This window comes from Tasmannia lanceolata, unplaced genomic scaffold, assembly GCF_043159265.1.
Source record: "Tasmannia lanceolata isolate RefF3 unplaced genomic scaffold, GAP_Taslan_0.1 ptg000015l, whole genome shotgun sequence".
Classification (NCBI taxonomy): Eukaryota; Viridiplantae; Streptophyta; class Magnoliopsida; order Canellales; family Winteraceae; genus Tasmannia; species Tasmannia lanceolata.
The window spans coordinates 35288437-35306660 of record NW_027518692.1 but is presented as its reverse complement, the minus strand read 5'-3'; the positions used below and the strand labels follow the sequence as shown (position 1 = coordinate 35306660).

At 37.2% G+C, this 18224-nt stretch overlaps 1 protein-coding gene across 2 annotated transcripts; it reads left to right on the top strand.

Moving 5' to 3' along the window:
- Positions 1-4082: 4082 nt before the first annotated feature.
- On the top strand, positions 4083-17794 carry LOC143846859 (polyadenylate-binding protein 2-like). Of its 2 annotated transcripts, XM_077355453.1 has the most exons (10): positions 4083-4298; positions 4448-4699; positions 7925-8043; positions 8178-8834; positions 8926-9003; positions 9102-9191; positions 14134-14271; positions 16256-16432; positions 16517-16696; positions 17386-17794. In XM_077355453.1, the coding sequence occupies exons 2-10, from the start codon at positions 4450-4452 to the stop codon at positions 17629-17631; spliced, it is 1935 nt and encodes a 644-aa protein (XP_077211568.1). In that variant the 5' UTR covers positions 4083-4298; positions 4448-4449; the 3' UTR covers positions 17632-17794. The 2 variants fall into 2 exon arrangements, with proteins under 2 accessions (XP_077211568.1, XP_077211567.1); XM_077355452.1 differs by having other exon boundaries at positions 4083-4699.
- The last annotated feature ends 430 nt before the right edge of the window (positions 17795-18224 follow it).

Below are 18224 nucleotides of genomic sequence, written 5' to 3'. Positions count from 1 at the left end.
AGTCATATGCTTGGGCGACCGGCGATCCGTCATACCTTCCAAAATGAGCATGTTTCGAGTTTCTATATAAATAAGAGCATGGGGATGATTCAAAACAACTTCCAAGGACTTCCAATGCTCATCTAAAAGCTCAAAGCTCTAATACTCAATTCAGAATATTCGAAAAAAGCTTGAATATATCACACTCTCATGTGTCATTGATCTTGCATCTACTTTGAGAGGCTAGCATAGGCTTATTACTTGTCTATCTTTGAAAGTGTGAGGATGTTTATTGTTCATCAGCCCATCAAGAGGCAAAGTATTATCTTGTATTCTTTCTTCACTGTATCGGTGAGAGGTACACCGGGTCGACCCTTGGTATGAAAGGAAGCGTGGAGAACATCGTGTAACACTGTGATCTCTACCCGGGAAGGGATTAGAAAGTCGGTGACTTGTAATAGCCATAAGTTAGTGACAGCTCGAGGAGGGGATTCCTCGAGTGAGTAGATGTGGGCTAGATTGGCCGGACCACTATAAATCGTTGTGTGCATATCTCTCCATCTATTATCTTCTAGTTCACTGTGTGGCTTGGTAACATTCACTTTGATTATTTTATTGCTTTCAATAGTTAATAGTATAAATCACTTTGCTATCAAAGATTAATTGGAAAAGTTTTTAAAACCCCAATTCAACCCTCTCTTGGGTTGCTCCTGGGATCACAAGAGCAACTAATGATATCATATCAGATCAATCTAAACAAAATGGGGTATCCATAGTAAACAGAGGGATCAGATAAATCAGTTAATTTGAGTTATCTAATTGGGTCCAAATGATATTTGATCGAGAAACAATGGTTTTAATAGTTTGGAACTTTGGATATCATTTATTTATAGCACTGCATAATAGAGTGTCACTATTTTTGACATTTTAAGGCTTAAATAGGTCCTTTGGAGTTTTTGTGTATTTTTGTATCATTTTTAACAAAAAAAAGATCTTTCTCTTTTATCTAGGACTGGAATTCAGTTATATATGTACTTGAATCTTTATTGGGATATTTTTTGTAGTACTGAGTTGATGACATGTTTGAAGAATTGTATTTCTTGTGAAAATTCCTTTTTGCTATTAATGTCGACGCTACTTCGTTTTAATAATTGCACTTACTCGTCTTGTCTTTTTACTGTTCAACACAACTGTCAAAGGGCTATTGCAGTTCCTAAAACCCTCTAAGAAGCAAGATAAAGAGGAAAAGGCAAGCTGAATTTGTGCAATTATTAAGAATGCGTTGTACTTATATCAGTAGCCTTACTTCCATGAAAAAATTAATAAATATTTCAGGATCTTAAGAAGGGATTTGCTAGGCAATTCCGTGGAAAGCAATTTTGCTGCTACCTTTTGCAGGTGAGAACCGCCACATAGGCTCATTTTTTATTAGATATTTGTCTTATTCATTTAATTCATATGAGGTAGCAGTTCTCTCGTGAAAAAAGTGACCTGTGAAATGGCTTTCCGCAAAATTCCTTTTAAGAAACTAGTTAAAAGGTGGATGAGCAAGTGCTGCTCAGTGCTCACTGTTAATGGAGTTATTTGAACTCATAATCACTTCCATTAGACACCTCGAATAAAAATATGAATGATCATATTTACTTAAATTTGACATGTTGTTCAAAAGATGTGGCGAAATTCCAAGACAACTCTTTGCAATTTAACCATCAAAATCATTTTTTCTAAATACAACTCACGTTACAACAAAAGTTGCATCATTGGATTCCTTAATGAATATTATGATAATATGATTAGGTCATTGATTTGAGAGATTTTTTACGGTGAGTGCGAGCCGAGTTCTTATTGTTTTTTTTAGAAAGTACAGTGGGTCCACTCCATAGGATGATCTAAACCATTCATTTCGGGGAATGATATTCCCACCCTACGACAGATAAAATCCCGCTCTTTAACGTTACTAGTTAAGTTTTAAAGGCAGAGAAAAACGTTAACAGGGTGAATTTATCCTCAAGCAGTGAACCATCCTCACCAAAACCGTTTAAGGGGGGGGGTTTTATCCGTTTATGGGGGGAGTATCATTTCCCTTCACTTGTTGGGCCATTACATAAATAGGCTGTACCTTGTAAATCATCTCCAGAGGATGATCCTAACCCTTCGATCTATAAGGGCCCGTTTGGATACCCCTTGGATTTGGATTTGGAGGTGAATTTGGATTTTTAAATCCAAATTAGGCGTTTGGCAAGCCTTTATGACATGTGGATTTGGTTTGAGTGAAATCCACAAGATTTACAAATTCCTCATGTTAAAGTAATTTTTTGGATTTATAAATATTTTCTGCGAGAGGTTATTTATAAATCTAAATATGACCCTTAAGGGGTTAAAATGACCAAAATATACCTACAAAATGTTAAATGACTTAAGTACCCATATGACATTAAAAACGGATCAAAATATATCGTATTAAGTAAAATGACTAGAAAACCCCCCTGAGTCAGGCAAAATGACTGAAATACCCCTATACCAGGTAAAAATGACAAAATACCCCCGAGTCTTGCAAAATGACTAAAATACCCATATGACATAAAAATGACCCATGACTCATAAAAATGACCCATGACTAAAATACCATCATGAGATAAAAATACGCCATATTAGGTAAAATGGCTAGAAATACCCCTATATCAAGTAAAAATGACAAAATACACCCGAGTCGTGCAAAATGACTAAAATACTTTTATGACATAAAAATGATCAAAATAACCTCATATAGGGTAAAAATGACTAAAATATCCCAAGATCATGGGAAATTATCGAAATACCCCTATATCAAGTAAAAATGACCTACGGGTCATGAAAAATGACTAAAATGATAAAAAAATACCCTCATGAGATAAAAATAAGCCATATTAGGTAAAATGACTAGAATACCCTCGGGTCATGCAAAATGACCGGAATACACCTGTACTAGGTGAAAATGACCAAATACCCTTAGTTATGGAAAATGACTAAATATAAAAAATGATCAAAATACCCCCATATAGGATAAAATGACTAGAATACCCCTAGATAATGGAAAATGATTGAAATGCCCCTATATCAAGTATTTTAGGGCTTTTTGGTTTTGTTAGATTTCAAATTCAAATCCAAAGAGCATCCGAACAAAAAAATAATAATTTAGATTTGAAATCCAAATCTATACGTGGTCATCCAAACGGCATTATTTATAAATTTGTGAATTTAAAAATTCATGATTTCAAATCCATGGATTTTAGAAATCTAAATTCACTTACAAATCCAAATCCAAGGGGTATCCAAACGGGCCCTAAAGGTTTCCATAATGTACAGTCCCTTTGCAGATTGGATGGTTAGGAATTAGGATCATCCTATGAAGATGATCTACGAGTACAACCCATTTGGCCCATTAAACAAATGGTTTGATCATCGTGAGAAGTGGGGCCCACTGTACTTGGGCGATGATAAATTCACACCCCCTAACGCTTTTTGACGTCAACCTCTGCCACATCAATACATGTTCACGGGGTGCGAAATATCCAACGGGGGGTGCAAATTTATCATCACAAAATACTGACCTTCACGTCCACACACCAGGTAAAATATCTTGATTTATTTAGAAATAGTTAGAACAAGGGAAGTAATATATTCGCCCTACCTTTTTTTTAAACTTGGGAGTTGGGACAGCCACATCTAGTGAATATACATTCATCGGATGGGGCTGTCCAAAGTTAAAAAAGGGGGCGAATATATCACTTTACCAAAAAACAGAAAGTTAAAAAGGATGGGTTAGGTAAGGTAAGAAATCTATCATATCTGCAGGGAGGTTCCGTTGACACTTGACGTCGTTTTGGGTGGGGTGCGCATATCAAAAAAAGAACAGATTGGATAATATAACGGCAGAACTAAAAACGAAATGATATATTCTCCCCCTTTCTTCTCTATCCCACCCATTTGGTGTAAAAGATAAGTCACAAATACACTAAAGTAGACTGTCCCAGATAAAATATGGGCAAATACATCACTCACCAAATAGAATTAGGGTTTTCACGGTCCGAACACGCGGGGAGGAGGGGTATTTAAAAGGCAATACGGTCTATCAGAGAGGGTTGCGGTGCAGTTGGGGCTGCGCTCCCAATCCTCTGAATTTTTTTTTTAATTATCGGTCTTCGTCTTACCTATCTCTCTCTGTCCTCTTTTATCTCATCTCAAAAGAAGAAAAAAAAAGGAAAAAATTCGAAAAAGAAAAATCCCCAAATTCCTTAATCAGTTATTCATACGGAGAAATCTCGATCGGAAGAGAGAAGGTAGGTTTTGTTGCGCAGAGTTTATCTCTTGGTTTTTTTTATCTCTTTGATTTTGTTTCATTTGAATAACAACAAGAGGAGAGGGAAGATCAAACCCTAAAAAAAAGAAAAAAAAAGTTAGGGTTTTTTGTTGTTGTTGTTGTTTTTAGAAATGGCGGCACAGGTTCCGATCCAACCACAACCTCCTCTTTCGGGTCCTAATGGGGCTGGGAATAGTGGGGGAAATCAATTCGTTTCTGTGTCTCTGTATGTTGGAGATCTAGAGCAGAACGTGACGGATTCTCAGCTTTATGATCTATTTAGCCAGTTGGGTCAGGTTGTTTCAGTTCGTGTTTGTAGGGATATCAGTACTCGCCGATCCCTTGGCTATGCCTATGTCAATTACAGCAATACCCACGATGGTAACTTCCCTCTCTCTCTCTCTCTATTGATTTATTTTTAATTTTTTTTGATTTCATGTATAAGATTGTTAGTTCTCTCTCAGTATCTCTCTGTTTTTGTTTTTGAATCTATGTATAATATGGGTTTTTCCTGATATAACATGTTTGCTTATGCCTTTTCGTATTTTGTCTTGTTTGTGTTTTTTGGATGACATGTTCTTGTGAATGAGCAGTTATGAGCTTATGCAATTCAACAATAAAAACAAAGCAGTTATGGGCTTATTATTAGCTTGCAGGACATGTGTTATCAGATTTTATTTTTGTTAAGTGTGTTGACTGCTGTACAGGATCACACAGCTCTTTCTCTCTCTCTATCTCTCTGTTTTTTTTTTTTTTTTTGAATCCATTTATAAGATGGGTTTTTCATAATATAACATATTTGCTTACTGATTTTTCTAGTTTGTCTTGTTTGCGGTTTTTGGATGTCATGTGATTGTGGATGGGCAATTATGGGTTTATTAGTAGCTTGCAGGACATGTGTCATCTGATTCTATTATTTGTTAAGTGTGTTGACTGCTATACAAGAATCACATAGTTCTCTCTCTGTAACTCTTTGATTTTCTTAATCCATGTATATGATGGGTTTTTCATAATATAACATGTTTGCTTACGGCTTTTTCTAGTCTGTCTTATTCGCGGTTTTGGATGGCATCTGCTTATGGATGAGAAATTATGGGCTTATTATTAGCTTGCAGGACATGTTTTATCTGATTCTATTATTTGCTAAGTGTGTTGACTGCTGTACAAGAATCATACATTCCTTTTATGGAAAGGATCCTCTTGTTTAAGGGAACCCAAATGCTTGTTTTGTATGTTTCCATTTTTTATTTTTTATTTTTATTGTATTTCAGTGGGCAGTGTTTGTTGTTTTGACTGGTTTTGGATTTGAAACACCATGTCATGGTCCATTTTAAAAGATTTACGAGGTACACATTGTTTCTAGAATTTTTGGTTTTCCCAATATGGTTAGTTCTCTCTATGTATCTCTCTCTGTTTTTTTAATTCCTGGATAAGATGGGTCCATCCTAATATAATAGTTATGCTCAGGGCATTTTCTAGTCTGTCTTGTTCACGCTTTTTCGATGGTATTTGCTTGTGGATGAGCAATTATTGGCTTATTATTGACTTGCAGGACATTTGTTATCTGATTCTATTATTTGGTAAGGCCTTGTTCGTTTTTGTTCGTTTGAGATTGTGGCAACCGATTGTGGACCCCAAACCGATTACAGGATTCAAAATTACTTTTAATTTTGAATCTGCAATCGGTTTGGAGCCTACAACGGTTGCCATAATCCCAAACGAACAGGGCCCAAGTGTTTTGACTGCTGTCCGAGAATCACAGACGCTTGCTTTAGAATTTTTTGGTATCCCATTATAAATATTCTCTGTTAGATTTCATTTTAACTGTTACCTCGTTTTCATGTCAGGAGATTGTTTTTTCTTTGATGGTTTTGTGTTAGGATATATTCAAAGAAATTGTTGATTCCTATACTCACTTTACGTTTCATCACAAGAATCTTATTTCTAATTGGATGCCCAAGGTTTCTGCATAACCATAAATAGGGTTGCCTATAGCTGTGAAGGGTGCCGGGAAGCGTCTTGGAAGCTGGCCTTCTACCCTGCCCAGGTCATTGGCTATATACATTGGAATATGATTCGATGATGGCCAGGTATGGCGTCGCATCAGGGACTGCCGCTCCCTGCACACCCTGCAAGTGGGCCAGAGTAACCTGTGGGGTCTGGCTCTGGTTCACTGCAGGTAGTGGCAGTCCCGCCGCCCCCCTTTGCTTCTTGAGCGCTCCTCATATACATATACTTTGGTTCCTTTAACTGTATGCATGCCTGTGCATATAGCCCACATATGCGATGACATTGTATTTATGTACTTTGTCATGGTGTTAGCCTGCAACGGCCCCTAATAAAATTATGTGAACCAAGGTTTAAAGTCTCGGATATCTCCGATGTATATAACAGATAAAAATATGCCATAAAATTGTTGGAAATATCAGAAAATCATGTGAATTCGGAAAATGTGTTTTAGTTTTGACCATAATTTTAAAACTCTCCCCTAAGTCGACTCCCTTTTACGTTGGCCACGTTCCGTGTTGCATGGCATCCACATTCCTCGTTTTGCCCTATAGAGTCAATAAAAATTCCTTTGACGCTCCCTAGTTATGATCGTGTCAACCGAGTACTTGGCTGCATCAACCGTGTTATTGGTTGCGTCCACGGCGAGTTGACAAGGATTTTTCTTTGCCGCACATCCGTGTTTTTAGACACTGGTTTTGACATGTAATAGCCTATGTTGCATCTTTTTTATTTGCTATTTTATCTATTCTATTTAATCCCTTTTTATGTTTTTTTTCCAGTTTCTCAAAATTTTGAAGTTTTATATCATATCTTTGCTACTTAATAGTGATTAATGCAGAGAAGCACTACTGTTCTATTGTATACTATGTCTTTATTCCAGTATCATTTTATATGTGTGAGACATTCAGACTATGACTATGTCTACTAGAGGCTTGATATGAGTTATATCCAATTTCGAATCTGAAACACAACGCAAACTTTTTTTTTTGTTGCACGATAATAACATTTTTTTATTGAAAAGATTACATGTGCACATCGACGGGCAATCGATGCCTAGAATATACAGTTGACCTGGACACTCCATACTCAGCTAACTTATCAGCTAAAACATTTTTTCAATCATCTGGATGTGCAAAAAAGAAATCTCACTACTTCTGAGTCCTCACCCTCGTGAATAGTGTACATACGTATCTCATAAAATACCATGACCCTAAATACCACCATGAATAGCTCTAAGTTCTTTGCTAAGTTAATTTTGCTTATCTGTTGGAATATATGCTAATGTAATTTCTAGTTAATTTTTCTTATGCATTGGAATGCATGCTAATATAATTCCTGGTGCTTTGGGTGGTCTTAACATAATTTTTTGAAGACAATATTGGTTTTTTTTTTTTTTTATGTTCGGATCTGGTGTTTTTTTATATGCAAGTATATTATGATATTTTCATGTTATGTTGAACATGAGGCATTCTCTCCATGAAAAGAGAACAACACACCAATGTTTCTTATGATTTGTACCCTATAGCTTAGAAGGAAACTTCCTGCTATCTTTGTTTTTTATTTGTTGTTTCACTCCATTGTTAATATTGATGACAGCGGCAAGGGCACTGGAGGTGCTGAACTTCACCTCTCTCAATAGCAAGCCCATTCGAATTATGTATTCTCACCGTGATCCTACTATTCGTAAAAGTGGGGCTGCTAATATATTTATCAAGGTAAGTTTTTCTTATCCCTTTCTTTGAGGTTACATTGTGAAATTCATGTGGGTTCTAGATCTAATGTTTTTATACGGGATCCTTCATTTATTGGTTATTGTCTGAAGTGTGGCCTGCACCCATTTTCTTTGCAGAATCTGGATAAGGCAATAGATAACAAAGCACTTCAAGAGACATTTTCCACATTTGGTAATATTCTCTCTTGCAAGATTGCTATAGATCCATTCGGCCAGTCAAAAGGCTATGGGTTTGTGCAATTCGACTCGGATGAGGCAGCTCAAAATGCAATAGACAAGCTGAATGGAATGCTGCTGAATGATAAACAAGTTTTTGTTGGACCTTTTCTCCGTAAGCAGGAACGAGAGATTGCTACCAACAAGACGAAATTTAATAATGTCTTTGTAAAAAATCTCTCAGAGTCAACAACGGAAGAGGATTTGAAAAAAACTTTCGGCGAATATGGAACCATTACTAGTGTTGTAGTAATGAGGGAGGGAGATGGAAAATCAAAGTGTTTTGGATTTGTCAACTTTGAGAATGCAGATGATGCTGCTCAAGCCGTTGAAGCTCTTAATGGAAAGAAAGTTGAAGATAAGGAGTGGTATGTAGGAAAAGCGCAAAAAAAATCTGAAAGAGAGATGGAGTTGAAAGGGCGGTTTGAACAGAATATGAAGGAGATGGTAGACAAATTCCAAGGGGTCAACTTGTACTTGAAGAACTTGGATGACAGCATTAGTGATGATAAACTGAGAGAATTGTTCTCTGAGTTTGGCACAATCACTTCATGCAAGGTGTGTAGAAAAGTTCTTGGATTGTAAATCCCTGCTGTCCCTTTCTCTCGGAGGCCGCTTCTCAACTTTTGTTTGTTTGTAATTTGAACAGGTTATGAGGGATCCTAATGGAGTAAGTAGAGGATCAGGATTTGTTTCTTTCTCGACTCCTGAAGAAGCATCTCGAGCTGTAAGTTAACCTTGACAAATTCCTTTATAAAAATCTGACTTGACAAATTCCTTTATAAAAATCTGACTATGAACTAATTTTTTTTTCTTTTTTTATAGCTCTCTGAGATGAATGGGAAAATTGTTGTTAGCAAACCTCTCTATGTTGCGCTTGCACAGCGTAAGGAAGACAGAAAAGCAAGGTTGCAGGTAAATCTGATACAGACAAATCATATTTACATTAACATGCTAATTGAAGAGGATATGCTTGATTCACTTTTACCAGGAAAATTCTGTTATGATCATATAGGAAAGGTCGTGAATTCCATCCATGTAGAATTACTTGAGCAAAGTCTGGGTGCAAATTTATAAATGACCTGCATTAGCCACTCCACGGACACTGTATTTGGTTATATTTCTATATGATTTGTTTTCATATCATGCTATTATGGTATTGTTTCTGTGGTGGCTCATTTATCCATGCAACTTCTTACTTTTTCGAGCAGTAAAAAGGTTAAAGTAGAAGTGGAGTTCTTTATTTTCTCCCCCCGTCCCCCCTCCCCCCTCTTTCATTGTCTCCACCCTCTTTGGCGATCAAGTTTAGGGACGCTGGGTTTCCTCACGGCATCTGTGTCATGGGAATTGGAGGCCCCATTCCGCGGGGGGATTTCTGCCTCTTGATCCTTCTGCTTTTCTAACCATTAAAGATATTATAAAGGGTGCTTTGGAGAAATGCTCCAGCCCTCATTCCTTAACGGAGATGCTGGTTGGAAATGTCTTTGGCAGCAAGGATATCCCTTTGTACACGACTTGTCACCTTCTAGACATTCACGGAGTGGGTGTCGGAAGGGAGAGAAAGAGGGAAGGGGAGGGGGCGGCGGCGTTCTGATTCCACACACTTAAAAATCAAAGAGTCCTGTCCAACACCTTTAATGAGGTGTCTAACACGATATTACCAGGTCAGTTTCCTATTAAAGGAAACTGTTTCTTATAATATACTTGTATTTAAGTTTAGCATGTTCTAAATTTAATAACATATACATGTCTTAACATGGTCTAAATTGAATAATGTATGCATGTTCAATGGGTAAATATTTGGATGGATTGCTACTGTCTAATCAACATCTAGTGCTGATGCCAACACCAATAGTATTCATTGAATGTCTGAATCATTATCATGATACTTGTATTTTTGTTATGACATGTACAATTCCTTTTCATTTGGGCTTTTAAACTTAAAGGACGTGCTCGTTTTGGAGTTTGAGAATTGATTTTGACTCAAACTTAAATGCATTTCGGTCCAATAATCAATTATGGACTCTAAAATCAATTCTCAAAATCCAAAACAAACATGGCCTACATTTGAAGCAATTGTTATTGTATTTTCGTATTAATCAAAACTCAAATGTTCATTCTAGAATGATTCAATGAATGTTTGGCATGTAATATGTGGAATGAAATAGGGCAATCTCTTTCTTGTTGGTTATTATATGTTATGAATTACAATGTTATCTAATACAGTAGTGATTTTTCATTGTTTACCCACCACCGAGTGTTGTCTGTTGAGAAATAACTAGTTTAGAAATTTTGTTGCTTTATAATATATGTTAGTAGTTATTACTTAGTAGTTTCTTAGTTTAAATTTTCATTTTAGAAATTGCTCGTAGTCAAATTATTGAATTAGAAGCTTAAATTTTTTGATAATTCATAAGATAATTAGTAAATCAAACTCAATAGTTAAAATGAGTTCTTAAATTTTTTATTATTTATATTTTATTAATTGGTAGCCTCTAAAAGAGCTTGTAACAACTGTCGTGAAGGCCGGAATGGGGCAAGGGCAGATGGACAAGGAAGCTTGCCAGATGCTAGTTTTTGTCAGGGCATTTTCTTGATCCTCGATTGCAATTGAGGAGCTGATGCAACATGATTGATGGGAGGATCTGGACGTGTAGCTCTGATACCAAACCGATGTAGGGCAAACCTATGGAAGAGACGTTAAGGGTGAAAAGGATGAATGGAAATTATGTTTTAGGATTCTAAAATATGTGATTAGAGTAGAAAAATATTTTTATTCGGTGTAATGTAGGTTTAGAAGGGTGCAGAACTGCAGATGTATGACAGTAATGTGCAAACGTATGTCAGGAAGGTACAGATAAGGGTTTCCGGTCAGACTAAGGGGGGCATGGATCAATGAATAATGTTGAGATTAAAAACTGAAAATGAAGAGGATTAAAACAAGAAATTCAAGAAAAATATCAGACTTAGAATTGCTCCACATCTTGCCTAGGCATCACACCCGGGTTTTCAAGGCTTTGCACACTGAATAAGAAGGTTGTGTTAGAATCCCACTAACAATCCCGAGGCGCCGCACCAAGGAAACGGTAGGCATCACACTAAGGGGACAAGGCCATGGTTTTAAATTTCGGCCTGGGGGGCCGACATCGGCCGAAATTTCGTCCATATGTAATATTTTAAGTTTTTTTTCCTAAATTTACTTTTTTTTTTCCAAAAGTTCTGGTCGTAACTTCCGAAACTTCGGCCGAAATTTCGGAAATTTCAGCTTAAATATATGAAATTTGTTTTTCTACCGAATTTTGGCTTATACCGAAACTAAAATTTCAAACCTTGGTCAAGGCCTCGTACCTTGAGAAAGTAGACTTCACATCCATGATTTGCAAGAAAGCGATAAAAAATTGATTTTCATCCATTCGTCCATTATAGCATTCATAGCAAAAAAAGTGCCTCAAGGCTTACAATATAAAAGAAAAAGAAGAGAACTAGAAAGTTCTAAAACCCTCACAAAACATAACACATTTGGACTAAAATACTTTCTAATGACTTAAATACTCTCCCATATTTGCAATATGTGTTGATCCTATTTAAAGCACTCACAACTCAAAAAACTTTAGTGGCTTTGTGATGTAACTCAGCGGAGGATCAGTAGAAGAAAAAGGAAACAATTGGGCCTACAATCCGCATCATTTTGATGGGAAAAGACTCTACTACCCCCTATGACTTAAAAAGTCTTAAGGAACACTCTAAAAATTAAATAAAACTCGTTTTACATTGACCGAGCCCCATGTTCTTAACTCAAGTCTCTAAATGATAGCATCATTAATCAATGGGCTTCAAAGCTTGGTATCATTGCCCCTAAATCTAGCGTGAACACTCACTCTTCAACCAGATCAATGGGCAAAACAGCCCAATCCATTCAAAATGTTAAATCTCTTGTGGTAGATGGCCGTTGTTGATCCAACTAACCTATGGTTCATTATCTTATCTAATGTCAATTCTCTACTTCCCCTGAATGGATCTTCCTTGTTTTGGGCTATCAAACGCCCATGGTCTACCATGTGCACCACTGGCCTTGGTGTATGGCTAGAGACCTTAACGTTGACAGATGGACTGAGGAGAAATCTAGTGGTTCTTTTGTTTCTGCAGCTTCTGCTGCTGTATCCAAGTTTTCTGATTTTATTTACAGTGACAACCTTGTTGACCTTGCTCGTAAAGGACACAAATTTACTTGGTCTAACATAGATGTTCCTCCTATATTATGTAAATTAGATATTTTTCTTATCTTATCTTATCGGATTGGTAAGAAAGCTTTCCCAGGGCTTTCCAAAGGCTGCTCAACCCATCTCTGATCATGCACCTTTGTTCTTTCGTACGGAGGATGATTTGCAAAGGCAGATACCTTTTAGGTCTAGGCATATCTGGTTAAATTTGTGAGTCTAAACCTTTTGTAAGAAATTAGAGGTAGTCGCTTGAATCGGAACGGGAGACCTGAATTTCGACTTTTTCACAAACCAAAGGCTTTAAAACACGCGCCCTTTGCTGATTGGAACCATGGTCATTTTAAAAATCTTGCAAGTGGAAGTGTATTGTGAAAGATGAAATCGATCAATTTGATAGGAAAGACGAAGTAGGCTTGCTTTCTATTGATGATAGTAGAGAGGGATTCCTTAAAAGAGTGACTGGGTCAAGGTGGTTTTTTTTGGAATGGTGAGTGGGTCAAGATTGTTGATCAAGAATTATTCTGAAGGCGATGATCTTCAGCTATGTGGTTATTTGCTAGTGATTGTAATACAGGGTTCTTCCATGAATCGTCAACTTTCAGAGGGAGGAGGAATCTTATTTGCAAGCTAATTGTCTGGTTAGGATGTTGAAGCTAGAGCTGGTCTTAGGAGGAAATCGTTAAGTGCACTTCTCCAAGATGTTCAATTCTGATTGGAAAAGCATGCCTTAGATATTTGGTGATTTCTTTCAAGTTCCTGATTTGGAAATGTCCCTCCTTGAATCTCATTTTTCTAAAGATGAGGTGTGTAGAACTGTCTTAAGTTTTAATAACTTCTCTTTCGATTAATTTCGAGGATTTGGCTAGATCAATTTTAAATGTTTTTAGAAGCAGAAATCATTTGCGATTGGAGCACTTACTTGTGGAGGAGGGCCAAGACTCTGGCAGGTTTGCCAAGCTTGTACTTCAATTTCATTAATTAGGTTTGCCACGCTTGTACTTCAATTTCTTTCTATCTAAGATTCATAATACCATCTAATGGCTTATATTGTTTAATTTTGGTTTCATGTTGTTTACACGAGGGAGATTCATGGAGGTATTTAGTTGGGGGCAAGCCTAATGTGGAAAAATAACATCAGTAATGTTTCTATCAAAGATTCATAATATCATCTAATGGCTTATATTGTTTAATTTTGGTTTCATGTTGTTTACACGAGGGAGATTCATGGAGGTTTTTTAGTAACCATTTTGTTATCATGGCATTGGAAAAATTACCTAGCAAACGGTGGGAATGATTTTTTATTTTTATTTTAGACTCTTGGCCTTTCTTTGGGTCTCATGGGAGTGTTGGATTCACTGACTGTGTTGAGTAGACAATTAGTACATTTGCAACTTTTAATTTTATTTTGAAGTTTAGCTCCTTAAATACTTCTATTGCGAGTTTGTGTTATAGTAGTTTTGTTTTTCTCAACTTGATTGTATGGAACTTATAAGTTTCTGAATTTTGTTACATTTCTTTCTTAATATATTTTCTCTGACTAGTTGGTGCTCATGTTCGCTTCTGAATGCCTTATTCATAGTTATCTTGAATTACTTCCTAGCTAAGATTCCTTATATTCTTTCTTCTTATCAATTAAGGCACAATTTTCACAAATGCGACCGGTTACAATTGGGCCTTCTGTTGCACCTCGTGTCCCCTTGTATCCCCCTGGTGGTCCTGGACTTGGACAACAAATATTCTATGGTCAAGGTCCTCCTACTCTTATGCCACCACAGGTTAGTGCTTTTGTCCTATCTATTTTATTCATTTTTTCTTGTTTGTTTTAACATCTAAATGTATATTATTGAATTTGATAATTAACTTAATAGGAATGATGTCTTTGTTTTTCATGACTTCTTGTGATGAAAAGCTCTTATCTGAGTAGTTTAAAAGGTCGTTGATGATTGACCATTCTTCATAAAGATCACTTTTCCTTGTTTGGGTTTCAAAAACTGATACACTTAACTAGTTCACGACTATACTACAGCACACAACTTGGAGTAGCTAGGTCTGGACATGTTTTAACGTTACAAAAAAATACATACCTAGACAGCACTAGTAAGTCTGGACATGTTTTAACGTTCCCAAAACAATGTGTACCGAGATGGTGCTCAAGTGTGGACATATTTTAATTGTCCCCTTCCCCCCTCCAAAAAAGAAAAAGAAAAACCTGAACAGGCTTTTTTTTTCCATATGTAGTCTTGTAACATGTGTATTGGCATGTTGGAACACATTAAAAGATCGGATTGAAGTACCTCAGATTATGAGTGTTCCGATTTGTTTAGGCCAATGATATTATCACTACTATGTTTCATTGTTTTGATGATGGGCGAGTCGATGGAAGATAAAACCTGGTCAACTTAGAGGAGTTGATGATTGACTTGTGGGATTTATATTGTATTGTTTTGCTTGGTTTTGAGATTCTTGAACACTTGATATTGGAATTCTTCTTTGTACTTGCAACCAAAATACATCAAGTCTGTGTTTGTCATTTGGGCACATGGGAAGTTACGTTGATTATGGATGAAATCCTTGATTAATGAAGTGATATTGATATATCAATTTCATGTACGTAATATAAATCAATGATGTAGCTGATTTGTTAGCTAGAGTGGGTAACTTTTCTTTTAAGAGCATTTTACTTGTGCATAAAAGAGGTTTTCTTTCGTATCTGATATGAAAATTTTGTCATTATATTTTTTTCATAGAGGTTTTATATTGTGTGCGCTTGTGAAGTCCAGTATTGTTTAAAAAGTACAGTGGGACCCGCTTCATAGGAAGATCCAAACCGTAATTAGTTCGGCCACGACATAAATAAGCCGTACCTCGTAGATAATCTCCATAGGATGATACTAACTCTCCTATGTATAGAGGTTTCGGTAATGTGCAGTCTGTACAGATCATATAAAAACCAACCAATCTCAAAAGAAAGTGAACATCCATAGCTCTTGAACCATCTTATCTCCTCATGACAGCTTTAAATATTGTCACAAATCTATCTTTGGTTATTTTTGTGCTTTCTACCGGAGTGTGTTAAAACCACTGTTTCAAGTATCCCTGCGACAATCGTCGACTCGCCCGAGTCTGACTCTTTTATTGTGACCAAGTTCTTGTCCAAGTCCACATTCTTCCCTACCAAGTCAATCAGAACTCCTTTGAGTCTCCTGCGTTATGACAGTGTCAGCCGAGTACTCGGCCATGCCAGCCAAGTATTTAGATGTGCCAACTGGCTACTTCGCCGTATAAAATGAGTACTCAACCGCTTTGAGATTATTAAAATTTGCTGTGGATATATTTCAGATGGAAAGAGTGAGTGCACAAACTTGTATCGATTTGTACTGTACTACATGGTCTGTCCAGAAGCAAATAAAACGAGCGGTGTCATGTGGGTAGGCTGGGCTATTTTGCACCAATCCATGATCTCTGGAATGAGTTTCCTGTTCAAGTACATCCATTCACATTTCTGATATTTCAATGCACAAAGGAATCAAATCACTTGTGCTGTGTCTCACAATTCATGTTAATAGATGGATTGTTCATGCAGCTTGAAATTAGACTTCACTGTGCTTTGTGATTACTATTTTGGTATGCTGACAACTTTTCAAAGATTATATTAAACGTTACCCTTTCTGAACAATTTCGGTGAAGGTGAAACCCTGAACCATTGACATTTGGATAGAGTTAACAGCCTTGTTTCTCTTTTATTGATAATTTTGACAGCCTGGGTTTGGGTACCAGCAACAACTTGTTCCTGGAATGAGGCCAGGAGGAGGTCCAATGCCAAATTTCTTTGTGCCGTTAGTTCAACAAGGTCAGCAGGGTCAACGCCTTGGTGGAAGACGTGCGGGGGGTCAGGTGCCACAGAACCAGCAGCCTATGCCAATGCTTCAGCCGCAGGTGGGTGGTGATCCCAAACTATCGTGTCTTACGATTGTCTACTCTGTTAGCGAGTGTTTTATAATGTGAATGTATGTATGGCAGATGGTTCCAAGGGGACGTGTCTATCGCTACCCACCTGGACGTAACATGGCCGCCGAGATGCCGGGTGTAGCTGGAGGCATGCTTCCTGTTCCATATGACATGGCCCCAATTTCTCAGCCTATTCCAATTGGTGCTTTGGCATCTGCTTTGGCAAATGCATCTCCAGAGCAGCAGAGAACGGTTAGTCTCTTTGCTCTGGCTTCTACTTTTGCTTTCACTCATTGTGTAAATTTTGACTCAAGCAATCATGTTTGCCCCCGGACTATTTTAGCAGGGTGCATTTGCATGGTTTTAAATTTTGACTGAAACGAAACGAAATGAAATGACTGAAGTATTTCGATATCGGTTGCCACCGAAACGAAATCCACTTGGATTTGGAAAATTACTGGATTTTGCTCGAGATTTCAAGGTTTCGCCCGAAATTTTGGTTTTTCATTAGTGTTTTGGTCGAAACTCGAAATATTTGAAACATGCAACTTTTCATACAAAAAGAAGAAGCAGCAAAGTTTATGTCGAAATGTGTCGACCCTGAAAAGAGAAGAACAATGAGATTCTTTTAAGATTTTTCTAAAAATACGTCAAAAAATATAAAGAAAAAGCAATGAAGAATAATCTTACCTGGATTACGGCTGTGATTTTGTAGCGAAATGTTTCCGTGATTTTACCAGATTTCGGCCGAAATTTCGTACCGAAACCGAAACTGAAGTTTAAAATCTTGCATATGCTATGGAAGTGCAGCCTCATAGACATCCTCATAGACATGTAGCCCAACTTTTAGTTACCCTACGAAGTTATAAAAAACAAAATATTTATGGGCCTTTGATGCAATTGTTAATCCTCTGTCTTGATTTGGTGGCTTGCGTGTGTAGATGCTCGGGGAAAACTTGTATCCACTTGTGGATGCTCTGGAACATGATCTTGCAGCAAAAGTGACGGGCATGCTTCTGGAGATGGACCAGACTGAGGTTTTACACCTGTTGGAGTCACCGGAGGCTTTGAAAGCGAAAGTGGCAGAAGCGATGGAGGTTCTGAGGACTGTTGCCCAGCAGCAGCAAGGTAGCCCCCCAACTGATCAATTGGGGTCTCTGTCACTGAATGACTCCCTCGTTTCCTAAGTAGGTATGATGCCTTTGCTTTGAATCAAACATATTTAGGAGTGGATTTTGAGACAATGCTTGAGTGAAGAGATATTTGACTTTTGTTTTGGTTACATTGTTGGTGAATTTTCAGACATTAAGAATTTCTTTATGAACAGTATTAGGAATGTTGGAATTGCTATATCTGCCTCATTCTCTAGATTTGCCTATATCTTCATCTCTTTCTTGGCTTTGAGCTTGCATATTTGAAATGTAGCAAAAATTTAACTGTCTTTTTTAATCCCCTCACAAAGCCAATAATCCAACTTCCAGATTTGAATGTTCGGCGTGTCTTCTTTATTTTCATTGCCTCCTTCATCTTCTCCCACTTCTTTAGACTACAAAGAACCCTGGTCCCACTCTCATTGAATGATTTTAGACCTTTGATCAAACATGATGACAAAGATGTCCTTTTAAGATTTCTTTTTCGAGCTGTTGAATTTTGCATTCCTCAGTCTTGCCAACGGGATCTGCATTCAGTGTTGGACCTTTGTTGCATTATGGCCTATCAGGGGTTTTGATCAATTTTGTTCATTAAGATTTAGATTGGCTCTTCAATCGCTCTTATGGGG